This window comes from Cotesia glomerata, linkage group LG6 (genome assembly GCF_020080835.1).
Source record: "Cotesia glomerata isolate CgM1 linkage group LG6, MPM_Cglom_v2.3, whole genome shotgun sequence".
Taxonomy (NCBI): domain Eukaryota; kingdom Metazoa; phylum Arthropoda; class Insecta; order Hymenoptera; family Braconidae; genus Cotesia; species Cotesia glomerata.
In genome coordinates this window covers 3,429,293-3,448,390 of record NC_058163.1, presented here as the reverse complement: position 1 = coordinate 3,448,390, position 19,098 = coordinate 3,429,293, and the positions used below count along the sequence as shown (strand labels likewise).

General features: G+C 30.4%; 2 protein-coding genes and 1 long non-coding RNA gene across 5 annotated transcripts; 1 reads left to right on the top strand and 2 right to left on the bottom strand.

The window, feature by feature from the left end:
- Window positions 1-7: 7 nt before the first annotated feature.
- Window positions 8-7,437, top strand: LOC123266536 (putative GPI-anchor transamidase). 2 transcript variants are annotated; one of them, XM_044730834.1, is made up of 4 exons: window positions 8-176; window positions 1,425-2,021; window positions 6,972-7,082; window positions 7,159-7,432. In XM_044730834.1, exons 1-4 carry the CDS (start codon window positions 138-140, stop codon window positions 7,393-7,395), a joined length of 984 nt encoding a protein of 327 aa, XP_044586769.1. In that variant the 5' UTR covers window positions 8-137; the 3' UTR covers window positions 7,396-7,432. The 2 variants fall into 2 exon arrangements, with proteins under 2 accessions (XP_044586769.1, XP_044586768.1); XM_044730833.1 differs by having other exon boundaries at window positions 9-200; window positions 7,159-7,437.
- Window positions 7,438-9,212: 1,775 nt separating this feature from the next.
- Window positions 9,213-15,684, bottom strand: LOC123267231 (chitinase-3-like protein 1). The gene is made up of 3 exons (XM_044731784.1): window positions 15,600-15,684; window positions 14,207-14,865; window positions 9,213-9,917 (listed from the first exon to the last, which is right to left on the bottom strand). Exons 1-3 carry the CDS (start codon window positions 15,652-15,654, stop codon window positions 9,213-9,215), a joined length of 1,419 nt encoding a protein of 472 aa, XP_044587719.1. The 5' UTR covers window positions 15,655-15,684.
- A 754-nt stretch (window positions 15,685-16,438) lies between these two features.
- Window positions 16,439-17,219, bottom strand: LOC123266545. 2 transcript variants are annotated; one of them, XR_006509790.1, is made up of 3 exons: window positions 17,084-17,219; window positions 16,887-16,950; window positions 16,439-16,661 (listed from the first exon to the last, which is right to left on the bottom strand). It is a non-coding gene; the product is annotated as an uncharacterized LOC123266545 (long non-coding RNA). The 2 variants fall into 2 exon arrangements; XR_006509791.1 differs by lacking the exons at window positions 16,887-16,950; window positions 17,084-17,219 and adding an exon at window positions 16,744-16,815.
- Between the last annotated feature and the right edge of the window lie 1,879 nt (window positions 17,220-19,098).

The window sequence follows — 19,098 nt, the reverse complement described above, 5'->3', positions numbered from 1 at the left end:
TCTGCGCTCTTTGCAGTCGGTAAATTAAAATCCGAGAAATGTCAACACAACTTTACAGTGAAATTTAATATTTTTATCATTTTTATTAATTACTTTTAATTAAATAACTAGTTTATTAATTATATAAACTCGTTAAAATGAAGTTAATTTTAGGAGTTTTGTTTTTGTATACTTATGTAAGTCATTCACTGACATTAGAAGTAAGTAAAAATTCTTTTTTATGTATTTTTAGGTTACAATGTTATTGTTTAGAAAATGTCAGAAATATTAAAAAAAAATAAATTTTAATAAAAAATTTTTAATTGGAAAATTTTAAGTCAAGATTTTAATGATCATTTTTTATAATTTACACTTGTTTAATTTTTTTAAATAACCTGTCTAAAAAACTTGAAAAATTATCAAATGTCAAAATCAGTATAATTTTTTTTTTTCAATTTTTGATAATTGAAATTCAAAATATCAAAAATGTTAAAAAAATGTTTCTTTAATAATGACTAAAACTATTAAATTTTAAATGACACTGAAGTTGACAGACTTTTTTTTTTATTTTTAAAACTAAATTTATATGAAAAATTTTTAATAATTTAGATTTAAAAAAAAATTACAAATGCAAACTTTAAAAAAAATTGATTTTTTGTAAAAACAAAAAAATTTTTAAATGTCAGCTGATTTCAGTGTTAAAATTTTAATTATCATTTTTAAAAATTCCTACTTGTTTAAATATTTTTTATCATGACCTGTCAAAGAAACTTAAAAAATTATCAATATAATTATTTAAAAAAATTTTCGATAATTAATTAAAATTACAAAATGTCAAGTATTGAAAAAATAAACAAAATTATACTATTAAATTTCAATTATTATTTATCAAAATTTCTACTTGCTTAATTTTTCTTCTAATTTTTTTTTTCAATTTTTAATCATTGAAATAGAAAATGTCAAAAATATTCAAAAAAATTTTTATATTGAATTTTAATTATCATTTTTAAAAATTCTTATTTTTTTAATTATTTTTTATCATGACCTGTCAAAAAAACTTAAAAAATTATCAATATAATTATTTAAAGAAATTTTCAATAATTAATTAAAATTACAAAATGTCAAGTATTGAAAAAATAAACAAAATTATACTATTAAATTTCAATTATTATTTATCAAAATTTCTACTTACTTAATTTTTTTTTTCAATTTTTGATCATTAAAATACAAAATGTTAAAAATATTCAAAAAAATTTTTCTTTTTCTATTTAATCTTAATTATCATTTTTAAAAATTCCTATTTTTTTAATTATTTTTGTTATAACCTGTTAAAAAATCTTGGAAAATTATAAAAAGTCAATATAATTATTAAAAAAAATTTTAAATAATTATATTATCAAAAACAAAAAAAAATAATTAATAATAATAATAAATAAAAATTTCAGGCAAATCCTCAAACCGGTCACTCAAACAACTGGGCAGTTCTAGTATGCACATCAAGATTCTGGTTCAACTACCGTCATGAAGCGAACGCGCTGTCAGTGTACCACAGCATCAAGCGCCTGGGAATCCCAGACTCTCAAATAATCCTGATGTTAGCAGACGACATGGCCTGCAACCCTAGAAACCCGCGACCTGCGACAGTCTTCAACAACGTCAAGCAGCACATAAACGTCTATGCTGACGATGTGGAGGTAGACTACCGTGGATACGAAGTCACTGTAGAGAACTTTGTGAGGCTGCTGACCGGCAGACTGCCTCCAGGAGCTCCGAGGTCCAAGCAGCTGCTGACTGACGAGCGCTCCAATATTTTCATATACTTGACAGGTCACGGAGGCAATGGGTTCCTCAAGTTCCAGGACTCTGAGGAGATCACCAGTCAGGACTTGGCTGACGCTCTTGAGCAGATGTGGCAGAAGCGCAGGTATCATGAAATTCTGTTCATTGTCGACACTTGCCAGGCTAGTTCCATGTACGAGAAAATTTACTCGCCTAATATTTTGGCCATCGCTAGCAGTAAAGTTGGTGAAGATTCCTTGTCTGTAAGTTATTATTATTATTATTACTATTATTACTGTATATTTAATATATGAAGATCGGTGTTTTTTAAATTTATTAAATCACAGATAGTTAATATTATAAGCCAGATTACCCGATCCAAATTGTTGGATAATGACTAATTTTTCATTATTATTTCTTCACCATAATATTTTATCGATATGAGGTCTCATACCATCAGAGAAAATTTGGGTGAAAATAACAATTAAAATTTGTTATGACAATTATTAGATAGATAGATTTGTTACATTGTACAGCAGTAAGAACTGCCTTTTACAATTTTTTCATCACAATTGTACTGCCTCTCTCTATTTCACTGCGTTCGAATTTCTTTCAAATTTTTTTCACTGCGTTCAAAGTTTCTGTCTTTCAAATTTTCGCACATAGATATCGCAACCTGCTCTTTCAACTTTTTATAATCTCTGCGTATCTCTTTGTGGCTGTGGACCGACTTGTGCTTCCTGTACTGTATTTACCCTATTCCTCACCTCTTTCGAATAGCTGTTGGAATAGTGGCGATGGGGAAACCACAGAGAAAACCCATGCCAGTACAAGTCGGCTACCGGAGCGACCCCCGACGGTTGGTTTGGAACTATTCGAATAACCGTCGAGGCTCGAACCCTCGCCTCACGGCATGATGTACGAACGAATTAACGATATAATGACTTAACTCGCTCGGCCATCCTGCCGCTTTTATGACAATTATTATTAGAGAATGGTAATTTCGAATAGGTCTCGGATAGCTTAACTTGTAAAGCATTTGGCGCGTAACTAAAAGATCCAGGTTCGAGTCCTGGTCTGGGCTATCTGAATTATTTTTTCAAAAAAATTAAAAAAAAAATTACATCTTTCTCTAATAATAATTGTCATAACAAATTTTAATTGTTATTTTCACCTAAATTTTCTCTGATGGTATCCAACAATTTGGATCGGGTATTCTGGTTTATAATATTAACTATCTTTGATTTAATAAAATTATTATTATTATTATTATTATTATTATTATCATCAAAAATTATTATTAATAATTAAAAAAATAGCTTATTTATTAAAGTTTTGTATGTCACGCCGTTTTACTATTTAATCAAAAAATATTTTTGCAGAACATAAAAAAAAGAAATTTATTTCTAATTTGAAAAGAATTTTTTAAGTGAATTTTTTTTATGTACTGATATAATAAAAATATAATTATTTTATGTCCCGACATAAAATTAAATGCTTATTATCTTTTATTATCTTTCGACATAATTATAATAAATATAACTCAATTATGTTTAAAGATTAAATATATTTTTTTTTCATTATAAATAACATAATAAAAATTATTAAAATTGTGACTTTAATTTAAAACAGTTTTAAAATCTTTGCAAAATTTTTATTATCGTTGATCATAATAAAAATTCACAGAATTTAGTAAAAAGCGTGCCATAGTTTTGAATTTTCAAATTATAATTCAAAATTCTGGGTCAAATATTGAAAATATAAAAATAATTTTATCCTCTATAAAAAAGGTCCTTATCAATTTTGCTCTATTTCTCTTCCTTTCTTAAAAATTTAAATTTAAAGTCAAAAAATAAAGTTTTAAATTATCATCTAATTATATGATCTTTTTGTTTTTTTAATTAACAATATATGAAAAATTTATAAAATTGAATAATCAAAATTGATTGTATGCTTTATAATATTTAAATAATGGGTGTCAATTACTAGTTGATAATTTTTAAGTTGAATCTCATATTGAAAGCCAGTCAACAGCGCTCCCTCACGGTTTTGGAAATGCCGTAAAGATTCGGTATTTATACGATATAAATGCTGTATTTTTACCGTAATACTTCAGTTATTTTAGCCAGTTTTTTTTGTCGAATTATCACGAAACAATTACAAAATAAATTCAGAATATTTTCGGCAATACAATAGAAAAATTACGGTATATTTACAGTATTTAAACCGTAAATATACCGCATATTTACTGTATATCTGCGGCACTGTTGCAGCAAAAAACCGGAAAAGAAGATCCCTACTTTCTATTACCGGCAAAATAACAAAAATATGCTGCTTTACTACTATTTTTCAATTGGTAAATGTAAAATTCAAGACACCGCCTCGTGGTCGAAAACAGCACTACTTAAACCAGGTCATGTATTCTTATGGCGGTGACTTGCCATCTGGAGTTGAAAAATTTAACTACTCACACCAGGTTTTGGTAATAGGTCTTTTTACACGGTGCCATTTACCAATAGCTTAAAATTTTTTTTTATAATATTATAAATTATTATGAATAATTTTTAAGAGGTTGATAAATTAATTTCTCTATTATTATTATCATTTTTTTTTGTCCAGACCGGGATTCGAACCCAGATCATTTAGTTACGCGCCGAAGGCTCTACCAATTGAGCTATCAGAGACACTATCCGTATTTATTTACTCAGTCACCTAATAAGACTCACCGAGTAATAAACACAATCATCCATCTTACGGTAGAAAGCATTATATCTTTAATTATATCAGTATAAACGCGGCAAAATTGCAGTATATCTTTGGTATTTTTACCATAGAAATACGATTTTATTTTTGTAAAATTATAGTAATATTATAGTTAATACACAGATTTTTTACGGTAAAAGTTCTAGAGTTTTACGGTAATTTTATCGTATTATTTCTGAACTTTGCAGCAAAAGTACAGTAGAAATGCTGTATAACTATAGTAAAGAAATTAGGAAAACGGTTGACCCTGAAGGCCATCCCTGCAACTTCCCGCCAACTCTAAACCTAAACGCTTGAAATTGCACTTATGACGTTTTTGAACTCTTCGAGCTTATAAATACAATTTGTGTGTTATTTTGAACTCTCCGAGCTCAAAAAATAGCTTTTGTATGTTTTTGAGCTCTTCGAGCTCAAAAATTTTATAGAACTTTGATAAAACACTATTTTTTGAATTTTCAAATCGCATTAACTTTTGAATGAATGAACCGATTTTCACGCGGTTGTCGGCATTCGATGCAGTTTTTTAAGCTTCATAAAGGATATTCAATTTTAAATTTATAAAACGAAAAATTTCGGAGTAATTCCGAAAAAAAACTTTTTTCGGTTTTCTTTCGTTCACGCTATCTCTCGAACGAATCAACCGATTTTGACCGGATTAGTGGTGATCGACGTGGTTTTTCAAGCTCAAGGGCGGATTAGTTTTTGGAGTTGATCGATGAAGCTGTTTAAAAGTTATTCTAAAAAAACCACTTTCAAAAAAAAAAATTTTTTCCGATTTTTTTTTTTTTAGATTTCTCAAAATCTATTGGTCCGAATCGATTGAAATTCATAGGAAATCTAAGTTTGAGGGAACTCTTTAGAACGCCGTTTGGTAGATTCCGATCGGTTCAATCGTTCAAAAGTTATAAGTGATTCACATACTTACACATACACACACACACACACACACACACACACACACACACACACACACACACACACACACACAGACCCAGATGTTGTCAGGGCACGGCTGTTTCCGGGAGTACCTTTATCGCTTTAAGCACGATAATTCCCCAGAGTGTCCGTCTTGCCCAAGAGTTGCTGAAAATGCGGAGCACGTTTTCTTTGAGTGCCCTCGTTTTAACCCACAGCGTGATGAGTTAGAGAAGATCCTGAACAAGAAAATCACACCAGAGTCAATAGTAGAAGAAATGCTGTCATCCGAAGCTGCCTGGAACGCCACAAGCACGTTTACCACCGAAGTGCTTACAGAGCTGCGTTCCATTGAAAGAAAAAGGGCAAATGACAGAAACTAGAAGGAAGGAAAAATAACACCTTAGCCACCAGAAGGAATAGCAGTAGCTAGATCCTCCCCTCACGAAGTAATGCCTGACGGCGGTTTCCATGAGGGATTAGAGGAAAGAAGAAAAGGGGTTTAGGGTTTAGTGGGTAGGGGCGTTAGCGTTGAGTTTTAGTATGACGCTGCGTCGAGTCGCCACATATCCAGGCCGAACAGCTATGCCTGGAATCCGTAAAAAGGATTCCCCCCCCTAAGATAAAAAAAAAAAAAAAAAAAAAAAAACACACACACACACACATACAGACATAGTGACAACCTCGCGGAGATTCAAACGTCGAGATCTGATGAAAACTCGATTTTTGCAAAACGGGGTGAAAAAAATAACTTCCCGATTTTTGAAAATCTTCGATTTTCTTAGCGGGAAGTTAAAAACTGGCCAAAATGACCACAGAAATACCGTATTATTTCAGAATTATAACGGTAAATTTATGGTAAACGCATTAATACCGAAAATTTACGGTATTTCAAAAACCGCGAGGGCTATGACGCCTTTTTTTTACTTTAACCTAAAAAATTTACTGTAAGAGTTTGAACTCTTCTGATTCAATAAATTATTTTTACATTAATTCTTATATTTTTAATAGTAATTAATCATTTATGGAAATTATTATTAATAAACTTTAATAATATTGATTACTTAATAATGAGTTTCGATAAATAAGAATAAGCAGATAATTCGACGCATGCGCAGTATAGGTGTCAATCATTGGGGCTAAGGCGTGTCAATAATTAGATCAATCAGTTTTTTAACCTGTCAATAATTGGAGTATCCGGATAATCTATTTAATTATTTAAAATTAATTAGTAAATATCAGTGATTATCATTTTAAAAAAAGAAATTGATTAGTAAAAACATTACTTGAGACATTACCACAAACAAAATTCAATGATATTAATATTTGATTGCTTAAAAAAAATCAAATCATAACTTTGTCTCTTATAGTGTCAATTGGGGCTTTTACCGTAAGGTAAAAGCCCCAATTATTGACAGAGGTCTAAATATTGACGACAAAAAAAAGGCCCTATCAATTTTACCGTATCTTTAACCCCTGAGCAAGAATTTAAAAAATCAAAATTCAAATTTTTACCGTCTTAATTAATTTTTCAGCATCATGTGGATCCAGATATAGGTGTTTACATTATTGATCGCTACACATACTACGCTTTAGACTTTTTGGAAAAAGTCGAGCCTTCAAGCTCCAAAAAACTTAGTGAATTTGTAAGTAAATAATAATAATAATAATAGTTAATAATTATTGACTGTAATTAATTATCATTTAATATTTTTATTTTAGTTGAAAGTGTGTCCAAAGCACTACTGCTTATCAACAGTAGGCGTTAGACGGGACTTATTCCGTAGAGACCCTGAAAAAGTCCCAGTGACAGACTTCTTTGGGTCTCTCAGGCCAGTGGAGCTGACTGACACCATTGTTACCATTATTCCTACCAAAGGAAACAGAACTCGAAAGACTGAAATTGAGCGCAAGCTTCACTACACTCCACAATTTCCAGATATTACTTTGCTATCTTGAATATTCAATATTTACTAAGCAAATAAAATAATTTATAGTGAATGTTTATTTACTTTATTAAAAAGTTTTTTTTTTCATTGTATATATATATATATATATATATATATATATATATATATATATATATATATATATATATATATATATATATATATATGGTTTTCAAAGCTATCAATCGGCAAGAAATCAATCATGCATGAGTTACAAAAAAGAATTTAATTTTGTAAAATTAAAATTTTACAAAAAAAATTTTCATACATAAGATTAAAATAATTTTTTTTTTTATTAAAATTATTAAAATTTATTTTATTGTAAAAAAGCATGGGTACTTTTGAAGATATTTTAATAATGACTCTACTTTAACCAATATTTATCAATAAAATATTTACAACAATTGACATCAAGCACCCCACGCTTTTTTACTCTAAATTCATTTTTTTGTTAATCACTCTATTCTTATTTAAAACTTATTAAAAATTATTTTCTCATATAGCTCACTGATGAATAATGAATGTGATGATAATAACAAATTGACTAATTAACAATTATTGATGAAGATAGCAATAGAACAAAACTAAAATAAATCGCCGAAGCTAATGAGCTGATATAATTAATGGCGTATAAAAAAAAGCGTCGGATAAGATCTGACGTCATTAAACGATTAATAAAACACTAGCAACCTTGTAGTCACTATGTGACTGCCATGACTTGTAAACTATAAATAAATAAAATTTTGCTTTATTAAATAATGAATTTCGTTAAATTGCACTGTACTTTCTTAAATATTGACATTTTTAAAGATATAAACTCATCCCGATGTTACACTCATCGAGACCTTTCATTTGAGTACCCACATGCATTTTCATATATTTGTCATATATACATATATATATAACATATATAAATATATGAAAAATTGATGTGGGTACTCAAATGAAAGGTCTCGATGAGTGTAACATCGGGATGAGCTTATATCTTTAAAAATATCAATAGTTCACAAGATACAAGGTCATTATTTCTTAATTATCTATCTAGAAATAGAGCATTCTCGAATGCAGCCTAAATAAATTTTTCCGAATCTAATTTATATGTACATAAACCAAGTATCATCATATCGTCTTATATACCGTAACTAAAATCCTGGTTTACTACTTGTAAAGGTTACTAGCGACCTTTCTTTATTAAATAATGAATTTCGTTAAATTGCACTGTACTTTCTTAAATATTGACATTTTTAAAGATATAATCTCATTCCGATGTTACACTCATCAAGAGCTTTCATTTGAGTACCCACATGCATTTTCATATATTTGTCATATATACATATATATAACATATATAACATATATGAAAAATTGATGTGGGTACTCAAATGAAAGGTCTCGATGAGTGTAACATCGGGATGAGCTTATATCTTTAAAAATGTCAATAGTTCACAAGATACAAGGTCATTTCTTAATTATGTATCTAGAGATAGAGTATTTTAGAATACAGCCTAAATACTTATCATCATAAATTGACTATTGGTGAGAATGATATGAAATCTTGAAAAGGCACAACTCTAAACCAAGACTTTCCTAATGATACCAAATTTAATCATAAAAACCCATTTTTTCATATAAATACACTGGTCACAAATATTTTTCTAATTCTCTTCATAATATAGATTATTAGTAAAGATAGCAATAAAACAAGAATTATTCATATATCTATTGTTTTTAAACATTACTTAAACTTTATTTATCATTAAAATAAAATCTCCAATCAAAGATTGAGATTTCACTAATTGATGTTATAATTATTTGTAATTATAATTACTATTTGTAATCACACTGATCCTTCTTATAATTGTAGCAAAGGCCAGGTTGACAAGGTAAAGAATACTTAAAAAATCCTCCACGACCATCATGAGTACAAGCAAAATACCCACAGGAAGAAGAGTCTGGGATGTTCCCAACTTTAGTACACACATCCTTAGAAACTGAAGTTGGTTGTTCAGGCTCATTGTTCTGAGAATCATCTAGGTCAGGTTCATCTTCCTGAGAATTATCAACCTCGGCAGGTTCTTTCTGGGACATTTCTTTACCACCACGTAGAACAGCATTGAGAGTTTTTACCAAGGGATATTTTTCTCCACAGACGCCGTTGAAGTCATCAACGTCTATAGCCCAGACCATGGCGCCACCTAGACCCATTTTCTTGACGAACTCAGCCTTGGCCTTGATCGACTTTACGTTGTCGAATCCGACCCACTGATTGCCTTTGTAGGCCGACGCAGCTTTTCTTTCTTTGTCGTAGGAGACTTTCCAGCCGCCTTTTTTCTGCATCTCGCAGATTTCTTGGTATCCCAGGTATCCTGCCTCCTTAGTGTAGGGTCCAGCGTTTCCAGGCCCTGAAGTAGCGGCTCCTAGTCCGTTGTTTCTGGGGTTTGAGAGGGTAAATGTGCGGCCGTAAGTTGGAACTCCAAGGATCAGTTTCTCCTTAGGAGCGCCTTTGGATAACCAGTAGTTCACTGCAGCTTCCTGAAATAAGTAAATTATTTATTAAGTGATAACTAGCATCTATTAGAGACGAGTGCAGTCACTGAGGTAAAGTACCCAGGAGTTGAACAGGTTTCGAAGTAGAACGTATTTGACGTAGCCATATTAAAGCAAATTTTAAGGGAGTTGGGAAAGAACGGATAGGGCAAAGGGGGGGACCTACTCAGTGGGAATTTTTCCGTAATTGAAAAAATAATCAGACAGCCCAGACTGGGAGTCGAACCCAGATCTCTCGGTTACGCGCCAAGGGCTCTACCAGTTAAGCTATCCGAGACAAGTACTGACTACTTTATTCAGTCACGTATATAAGACCCACCGAGCAAACAACGCCACCGTCCATCTTACGGTAAAGAGCCATATTAAAGCAAATTTTAAGGGAGTTGGGAAAGAACGGATAGGGCAAAGGGGGGGACCTACTCAGGGGGAATTTTTTTCCGTAATTGAAAAAATAATCAGACAGCCCAGACTGGGAATATGGCTCTTACATAAAGATGTAATTATTAGTTCAAATTAGTGATTTTAATGAAAATATAAACAATTTTGAATTGATTGAAGCGCAAAATAACAAAGATAATTGAATATTTATATTTTGACAATGTTTTTAAGATAGACTATCGAAGGAGTAGTAGTTAAACAATCAATTCTGACTAGCCGCAGTAGTTGAACACTCCGGGAGCAGGAGTTAAACTAATAAAATATATGGCAATAGGCACACCAAAAATTTTCAACGTTTTATTGAAATATCTAAAGAATTATAACATATTATTGATTAATATTAAGAATAATACTATGAATATTTAATATGTTCACTTAAAAATGAGAAATATTTGTATTTAATTTTTTAATTACATTTTTTATGAATGACAAAGCAAATTTTCAATTATAAATCAAAAAAACTCAATTCAAAACGTTCAATAATTTTTAACTACACTAATTTTTAGCTATAAAACTTATTTAATTTGCAGTAATTAATACAAATCACAATGCTGATCACTAGTCTATAAACCTATTAGAGATTAAAGTGCTGTTAAAATTATACGGCCCCAGCTTGTTCAAGTTCTGGGTACCGCTTTGAAAATTGAGAGGTATAGTTAGACGCTAAAATTTAGTATAAAAATCCCACAAAAAACAGTTTCACTGTAAACCGCCACGCCAAGTACACGTCCAACTATTGTTACAAACTATAATAATTCAATTTTTACAAAAAACTATTGAATCGAAAAAAAAAAACGAAGTACAAAAAATTTTTTAGATTAAAAAAACATTAAAGACAGTAAATATTAAGGAAAAAAACTTAATGTATTTGGTGAGCATCATTCGAATACTTTCATTATCCACAGTTTTTAAAATTGATACTTGTAGTGTGAATTGTATAGCACACCAAGTACACTAAATTTTTTTCCTTAGTATTTACTGTCTTTAATGTTTTTTTAATCTAAAAAATTTTTTGTACTTCATTTTTTTTTTTTTTCGATTCAATAGTTTTTTGTAAAAATTGAATTATTATAGTTTGTAACAATAGTTGGACGTGTACTTGGCGCGGCGGTTTACAGTGAAACTGTTTTTTGTGGGATATATCTTTTTTTTGTAAAGAGTATATTAAGTGACATAATCAAATATTTTATAAATATTTTAAAATTCCAAATATGTACTTCTCAAGTAATTCAGCTGATTCTTTATGCATGAATTTTTGTAATAATTTAATTACAAACAAAATTACTACAATACTTTTTCTGCCCTCCGGCCGGAAAGTGGCAACTTTCTGGCCGCTGCGCTAAACAAAGTTGCCACATTCCGGCTACGTCGAGCAGAAAAATAGTATACACACCTTGGCCAGTAAATAAGAAAGCCTCAGATCACATGTTTGTCAACCTCGGCTTCGCCTCGGCCAACAATTACATGTGATCTGAGACTTTTCTTATTTTACTGGCCTAGGTATGTAATATACTATAAATGACGCGCGTGACTAACCAATGTGACATCTAAAATATAGCGGTAATGATTTTTTTGCTCGACGGGCAGAAAGCGTCAACTTTCGGCCCGCTGCGCTAAACGAAAATGCCGCTTCCTGCCTTCGTCGAGCAAAAAAATAGTATACACTCCACGGGAAGTAAATAAGAAAGCCTCAGATCACATGTTTGTCAACCTCGGCTTCGCCTCGGCCGACAATTACATGTGATCTGAGACATTTCTTACTTTACTTCCCTAGGTGTGTAATATACTATTGTGGCTCCACCTACTGTCATATATTGAAATGTTAAACTAAAGACCAACTACTTATATCGGCGCTAAGTTCAGTACTTAGTATGTTAACTACTTAGATGGTAGAATAACAGGGTTAAGTGGTGCCAACTTGGAAATAAGAAAATTCGCCCTAAATTTGTAAAATCTCTCGTAGAATCGAAAACAGGCGCAAGCAAAAGTTTTCAAACTGGCGATATATTAAATAATTGTTAAGATCCAATAATTTTTTGTAATATATGCATAATTGGTAAAAAGAAACTTATTAACAATGATGTCAAGTGTTAGTGTCTTAGCAATAATAAAAAAATATAGAGCTAAATATGTGAGGAGGTTATGTTGACATATGATGAGAGAATAGAGACACGTTGTCTCACGCCATATATTGGACGTGTACTTGGCGCGAGACACTATCGTGTCTCCGGATTATAGTTTATATCTTTGCAAAAATTATGTATTATTTAGAAAAGACTATTTCATTGGGTGGTACAATTTTTAACTTCCCGCTAAGAAAATCGAAGATTTTCAAAAATCAGGAAGTTCCCAGTCAGCATCCAAGTCAGAAAGATTTCAGTATGAAGTCTTTTAAAAAACTTCTTATAGAAGTCCTAATGTGACGTCTTAAGAAGCTCTTTTTTACGAGGTCAGAACTAAGAGCTCTCAATGAACTCATAAGTTTGGAGTCAATTTTCTGACATCTAACTGAGTCCCTTTTTTGAAATTCTTTTTGAGTTGCGTATAATGAGCTAATAGACATTATAAACAAAAATACAAATTTCTTTTTAATATAAAGCGGTCAAAATCTTATTCATTTTTCATTTATTACTTTCCTGATTGAGAAATTAAATTGAAAATGATTAAAAATAATTCGAATTAAATGATTTAAAACAATTTGAATAGATTAATATATAGATATACACTTGGCATAGGTTAATTCATTTTTCTTAATCCAGGTTAATTAAATTTTTCAAAAATTTTAAATTATATTATGAAGTAATAGGCAATAATGTTAAAATCTGGTTCGTAATCAAACTAATTTAGATAAAATAATAAAATTGGATTCTAATCTGAAAAAATTATGTGAACTTTCTACATTTAAGGAGTACTTTGCATGTATCAATTTTAAACATTTTATTCGAATTTAACGATATCTTATAACTATATACTTATTAAAATTATTGTTGAATTTTTAATATTCATTAATTTATCTATTAGATTTTATATTGTGAAAAGTAAACAAAATTTATATAGACTATTTAAAAAAATATTACAGGTAGACTTTTGAATATTTTTTAGTATATAAATATTCGTAAAAGTTACTTTTTCTCTATCGATACACAGTATCAAATAGAATAAATAATATAGACAATAATCGCAACATTTCATCACTATATAAACTGAGCTTATAAGAATAATGAGATGTGTAACGACGTATCGTTTGAACAGCGTAGGGGGTTAGGTATCGATCTAGCACGCGCGCGACTCGGGTTCGAATCTTAGTTACGGCAATTGCGATTTTCACTTTCTCTCTTTAAACCGACAACATTAGGTCTAACTAAAATAATAAACATTCGAAATCAGCATCGGTGCTTCATGAAACTCTGAATTATTTTTCATAATTTACTTTTATTATTATTAATATTATTTTTGTTGTGTTCTTATTATTGTTATCATTATAATAGCGTATAGAGATAAAAAATCATTCATTTGTGCGAGTTCAGAAAAAAGAGCTCTTTAAGAGCTCGTTTTGATGAGTTCTTAAAGTCTACAATAAGCGGCGCATTCGACCTCTTCAGAAGGTCTTAAAGACGTCTTTTAGACGTAGACTCTGACGTCCAAATCAGAAATCTGAGCTCATTCGGAATAACTTAATACGTCATTTTGCTATCTGGGTTATTGTTTTCACCCTGTTTTGCAAAAATCGAGTTTTCATCAGATCTCGACGTTTGAAGGTCATAGGAAGCTTCCCTGACTACTCCCGCGAGGTTGTCATATAAAAAAATACTTTACTTATATATAAAAATACTTACAGAATTAAAGTCGCGATCTTGATCGCCTCTACCCGCGTGCAAAGGGGCATTGAGTCCCGTTATGGGATCCCAGGGTCCATGAAAATCGTAGGCCATCAAATTAATAAAGTCCAGATGTTTACTTATCTTAGCAATATCATAAGACTGCGAAGCTGAAGATTTTGCAGCAGCAACAGCAGCAGAAAGTAACAACCCTTGACTGTGTAATTTCTTCCCCAGGACTTTAACAAGCTTGACGAAGTTTTTAACGTCATTCGGCGAGCCACCTCGCTGGGCCGGGTACTCCCAGTCCAGGTCGAACCCATCGAAGCCCCACTTCTTGACAAACGCGACTGCGTTATCAGCGAAGCGCTCTCTGGATCTAGGATTGCTCGCCATTATTGAGTACTTGGTGGATCCTTCATTCCACCCGCCGATTGCTACCAGAGTTTTCAAGGCAGGGTTCTTGAGCTTGAGCTTGTTGAACCTTCCGAACCCGTCCTTGCCGTAGTCATTAGGGGTGTCTTGCCACGGGTCCAGGATTTTTACTTCGCTGCCTTTTATTCCGACGAAGGTGTAAATCAAATGAGTGCAGAGTTTCGGGTCGATTTTTTCTATACCAAATTTTCCATTTCCTTTACGATAAACCGACCAAGATTGAAAATAGCACACGATTTTTTCTGAAAGTCAAACAGGTTTGTTATTTTATAATTTTTTTTATTGAAAATTTGTATACAAAAAAATTAAAAAAAGAAAAATTTCAGTTGTAAAAAAATTGTAAAACTTTAAATACAATTTTTAATAAATATTTTTTTTTTCCAATTTAATAAATTAAAAAATTAAAAACGTCAGCTAACTTTAGTTTTATTGTCATTAAAGTTAGCAATCACTTGACCATTTTTTAATTTTTTTTAACAATTAAATTTGTTACAAAAAATTATTTTTAAAAAATTGCATTTCAATTGTTTAAAATTCTACGAGTCAATTTTTTTCATAATTTTTTTTTTTCCATAATTTATTTGTAACAAAAGTTCTTAAGATAATCAAATATCTCCTGAATTAATTTTCAACAATAACAAAAATACTAATTAATATTTTCTCTAATAATTTTATTTTAATTTTCAGATTTGGAATTTTTTTATTGAATTTTTTTCATAATAATTGAATTTTCATAAAATTCTAAAAAAATTTCTAATGTCTGTCAACTTTAGTGTTAATTAAACATCTGACAATTTTTATAATTTTTCTTCTTGAAAAAATTATTTTAAAAAAAAAGTTTTTATAAAAATTTCATAAGTTGATTTGAAAAATTATAATTGCAATTTTTTAAAAGTATTTTTTTAGTTTTAATTTAATTAAATAAAAAAAAACTTGTTAATAAAAAAATAAAATTAATCAATTAATTTATACTTACTTTCAGCGGCACAAGCTGTGAAGTACAACACAGCTAACGCGATGAAGATTTTCATAGTTGCAAAGCTCGTAGCCAGTCAAAAAAATTTTTAATAATTTTTTTTATAGAACTCCATTGTGTTTATAAGACTCTGTTGCGTCATATTTGTTTGTTTAAAGTCTTAGAACATCAAGTGCTAATGTTTGTTCAAATTGATAGGTTAGTATTTATCTGATTTATTAGATTTTCATTGATATCACTTTCGATTAATGTTTGTTTGCTTTTAGGTAAAAGAAAATATGACGTATAAAATTATCCAACATTTTTTTTTAATAATAAACTAGCTCTAAAAAATTGCATTTACAATTTTTTAAGGCTTCTATAAATAGAATTCCTTAAATAAATTCTTGCTATAATTTATTTTTGTCAAAAACTTTATAAAAACTATCAGTTGTCTCTCAAATTTAGTATTTTACTAAACAAAAAATAATTTGGTAGACGCTACATTAAAAATTGCTATTTTTTTGCTAGAAATTCTTGTTCCAAATAAGGTTATGTTACAAATCGCCAGAAACAATGATTGAAATTAATTTTATTTAATTAAATATAATAACGTAAAGCTAAAAGAAATTAAATTTCTTTATATTAAATTCATAAAACTAATTTTATTGATAAATTTTTTTATTTATAAACTTTACAACATTTCTTCAAAACTAAGAAGAAATATAAACTAAATAAAAATTCTATAATGATTAAATGAAGAGCAAAATTAATTAATGATGCAATAAGTTATATATATTTTAGAATATCATTACAGAGGTCAGAATTTTCCATACAATAATAATGATAATTTTTTTTTAAATTATTTTTTTTCCCACTCACAACTGTCCGATTCTTTATCGTAGCAGGTATTATGAGGACAATCAAAGGAAACTTCTCTATATTTATTTGGTGTAATCATAGAGCATGCAATGAATCCACACTTTCCATTTGGAATGTTTTTGTTACCTTCAGTACACTCGGGACCTGTATCTGAATCATCTTCGTCGTCTGTGTTGATAGAAGCGCCAGAACTTGCATCAGCTGCAACATATGGAAAAATTAAGGTTAGTTTCATTAAATAAATTAAACTTAATTAATAATTTAATTTCTTCTCCAGGATTACCATGAGCAGAAGATTCGGCAGTATTACTCGGCTCTATGGGCTTAGGATCCTCGACATCGACGATCTCAGCTTTGAAGTACAAAAATCAAGGTGAGTTTCATTAATTGAATTGAAGCTTATTACTTATTCAATAAATTACTTACAGTTATCATCGGAAGGGTAGGCCGCGGCCAAACAAAGAGTCGCCAGAAGAATAATGAAACGCATCTGGAATAAAAATATAATGATCAATTAATCTATTTCTTCTTTCTAACCTAGTCAATTGAAACAAGGCAAGTTTTATTAAAAGTAACTAGTTTTTGGAATTTAACGGCGGATAATTAGCAAACAATTAACTAACCTTGTTGCTCAGAAGTAAACTGCTGATGTGATAAATTCCCAGGGTATCCCGCGCTATTTATACAACTCGCTATCATATTCGCGAGGATGGCGAAAACAAGATTTATTGATGATTGCAATAGTCCACATATCGGTATTTATTCAATCAAATTTATTTCTTTTTACAATAAAATACTTAACTCCGTCGAAATTGATGATCGACATAGTGATTTATTGGATTCGTTCTTGTTGGTTGTTAAATTAACTATTAAAGATTTGGAGGTTAAAAAAATATTTATTTATTTAATTTGTTTTAGGCGAGTGAGAAAAATTAACAACCGAAACCGCAACAGAGGATCAAAAAATTGTAACTTTGGGCAGAGAGGACCTTTAAGGTTAAGATTGTTTTAAGGGTCAGTTGCAGAAGGGCAGCCATTGTTGTGATTGTTATCAACCGAAAAGTGTAAGTCGAGTGTAAACATATGACACGCGCAGGTGTGCTGCGTAAACATGTTTATGAATAATAGCAGTCAAATATTATAAAATAAACACAACAGGTGAGTGATTTAATTTCGTAAGTTTGTAATCTTATAAAAAATATAGTTTTATAATGTCTTGATTTATTGTTTGAATCAATGTTAACCTACAAACGCGATGAAAGTAGAGACATAATTTTACAAATTAAAAACTGACGTAGGGTAAATGATCCAGTAGTTGACCGCTTTCATAAGAAAGTCCAAAAATTATTATCAACTGCATTTTTATGACCTTGAAATGTATTCTTAACTATTGTTAAACTTATAATCATTACAATGAATAGGTATTCCAAACATTATTTAATTTTTAGAACATTGAAAATAATTCATGAAAATTTCTCACAGCATGATCTGTAATATAGTTAATGTAATATACAAATATAAATAATGCTGTGAAGCGGGAAAGAATAGGAGTTACGGTAATTATTACGTGAAGCGTTCCACATTCACGTAACAGGATATTGGTAGGAAAGGATTGAGAAAGGAATGTGGAGAGGATCATCTTAATGTGAGTTTATAGAATATGCAAGAAAAAATTATTAGATAGCTCGGACTGGGATTCGAACCCAGAACCTTCCGAAGACATGTCGGCTACTCTACCATTTGAGCTATCCGGTCTATACTAAATTTCCTTTCGCTTATTCTATATACATTGAGCCACACCGTCCATCTTACAGCAAGCATTTTTATAAATATAAATAATGCTGTGAAGCGGGAAAGAATAGGAATTACGGTAATTATTACATGATCTAACTAAAATCGGTCAGTTACTATAGTAGAGTATCCGAGAGATGAGTACATGCTTTAGTTAACAAAAAGTTCTTATTGCACGTTTCAACGCGAAGCGTGAATAGTGCTTTACTCTCACTCTCTCAAGGTCAAGCAATTATCTCGCCTAAAATTGCTTTTATCTGATCTTTTTTGCACTTTGAGCATTAAGTGAGTTAACAAATCGCGTTACTAGAACCATAAGGGCGTATAAAAAAATTTTTTTTGCTTCAATCAATGTAAAAATGTTTAAAATATTAACCCTAGACTGGTCAACAAACGCGACCTAACGACTTTGGTCGAGTGATGAGGGATTTGCCGCAATGCTTTTAGAGCGTACAGTGTTGCCAGTTCATACACGTTTGACAGGCAGAGACTAGAGGTGTTTTCGGCAACGCCGCGGACAAAAAACTACTTACGACTCTGGTCAAGCGATGAGGAAAGCCCCGCAAATTTTTTTAAGAAATTTTTTTTCAGCAATTTAACGTTTTCGAAGATGTTTGAAAAAATTATTAATATATTCTAAAATGTTCTAAGAACAAATTCAAATTTTTTTGAATAATTTGAGTAAATATTGAAGATGTAATAAACAAAATATAATTGAGCGCGGCGTCACGCTCATAGGGTGACCAGTCTAGGGTTAACATCTATGGAAAAAACGAAAAAAAAAATTTGTTTTGTGATACGCCCTTATGGTTTTAAGAAAACATTTTTCTAAAACCATAAGGGCGTA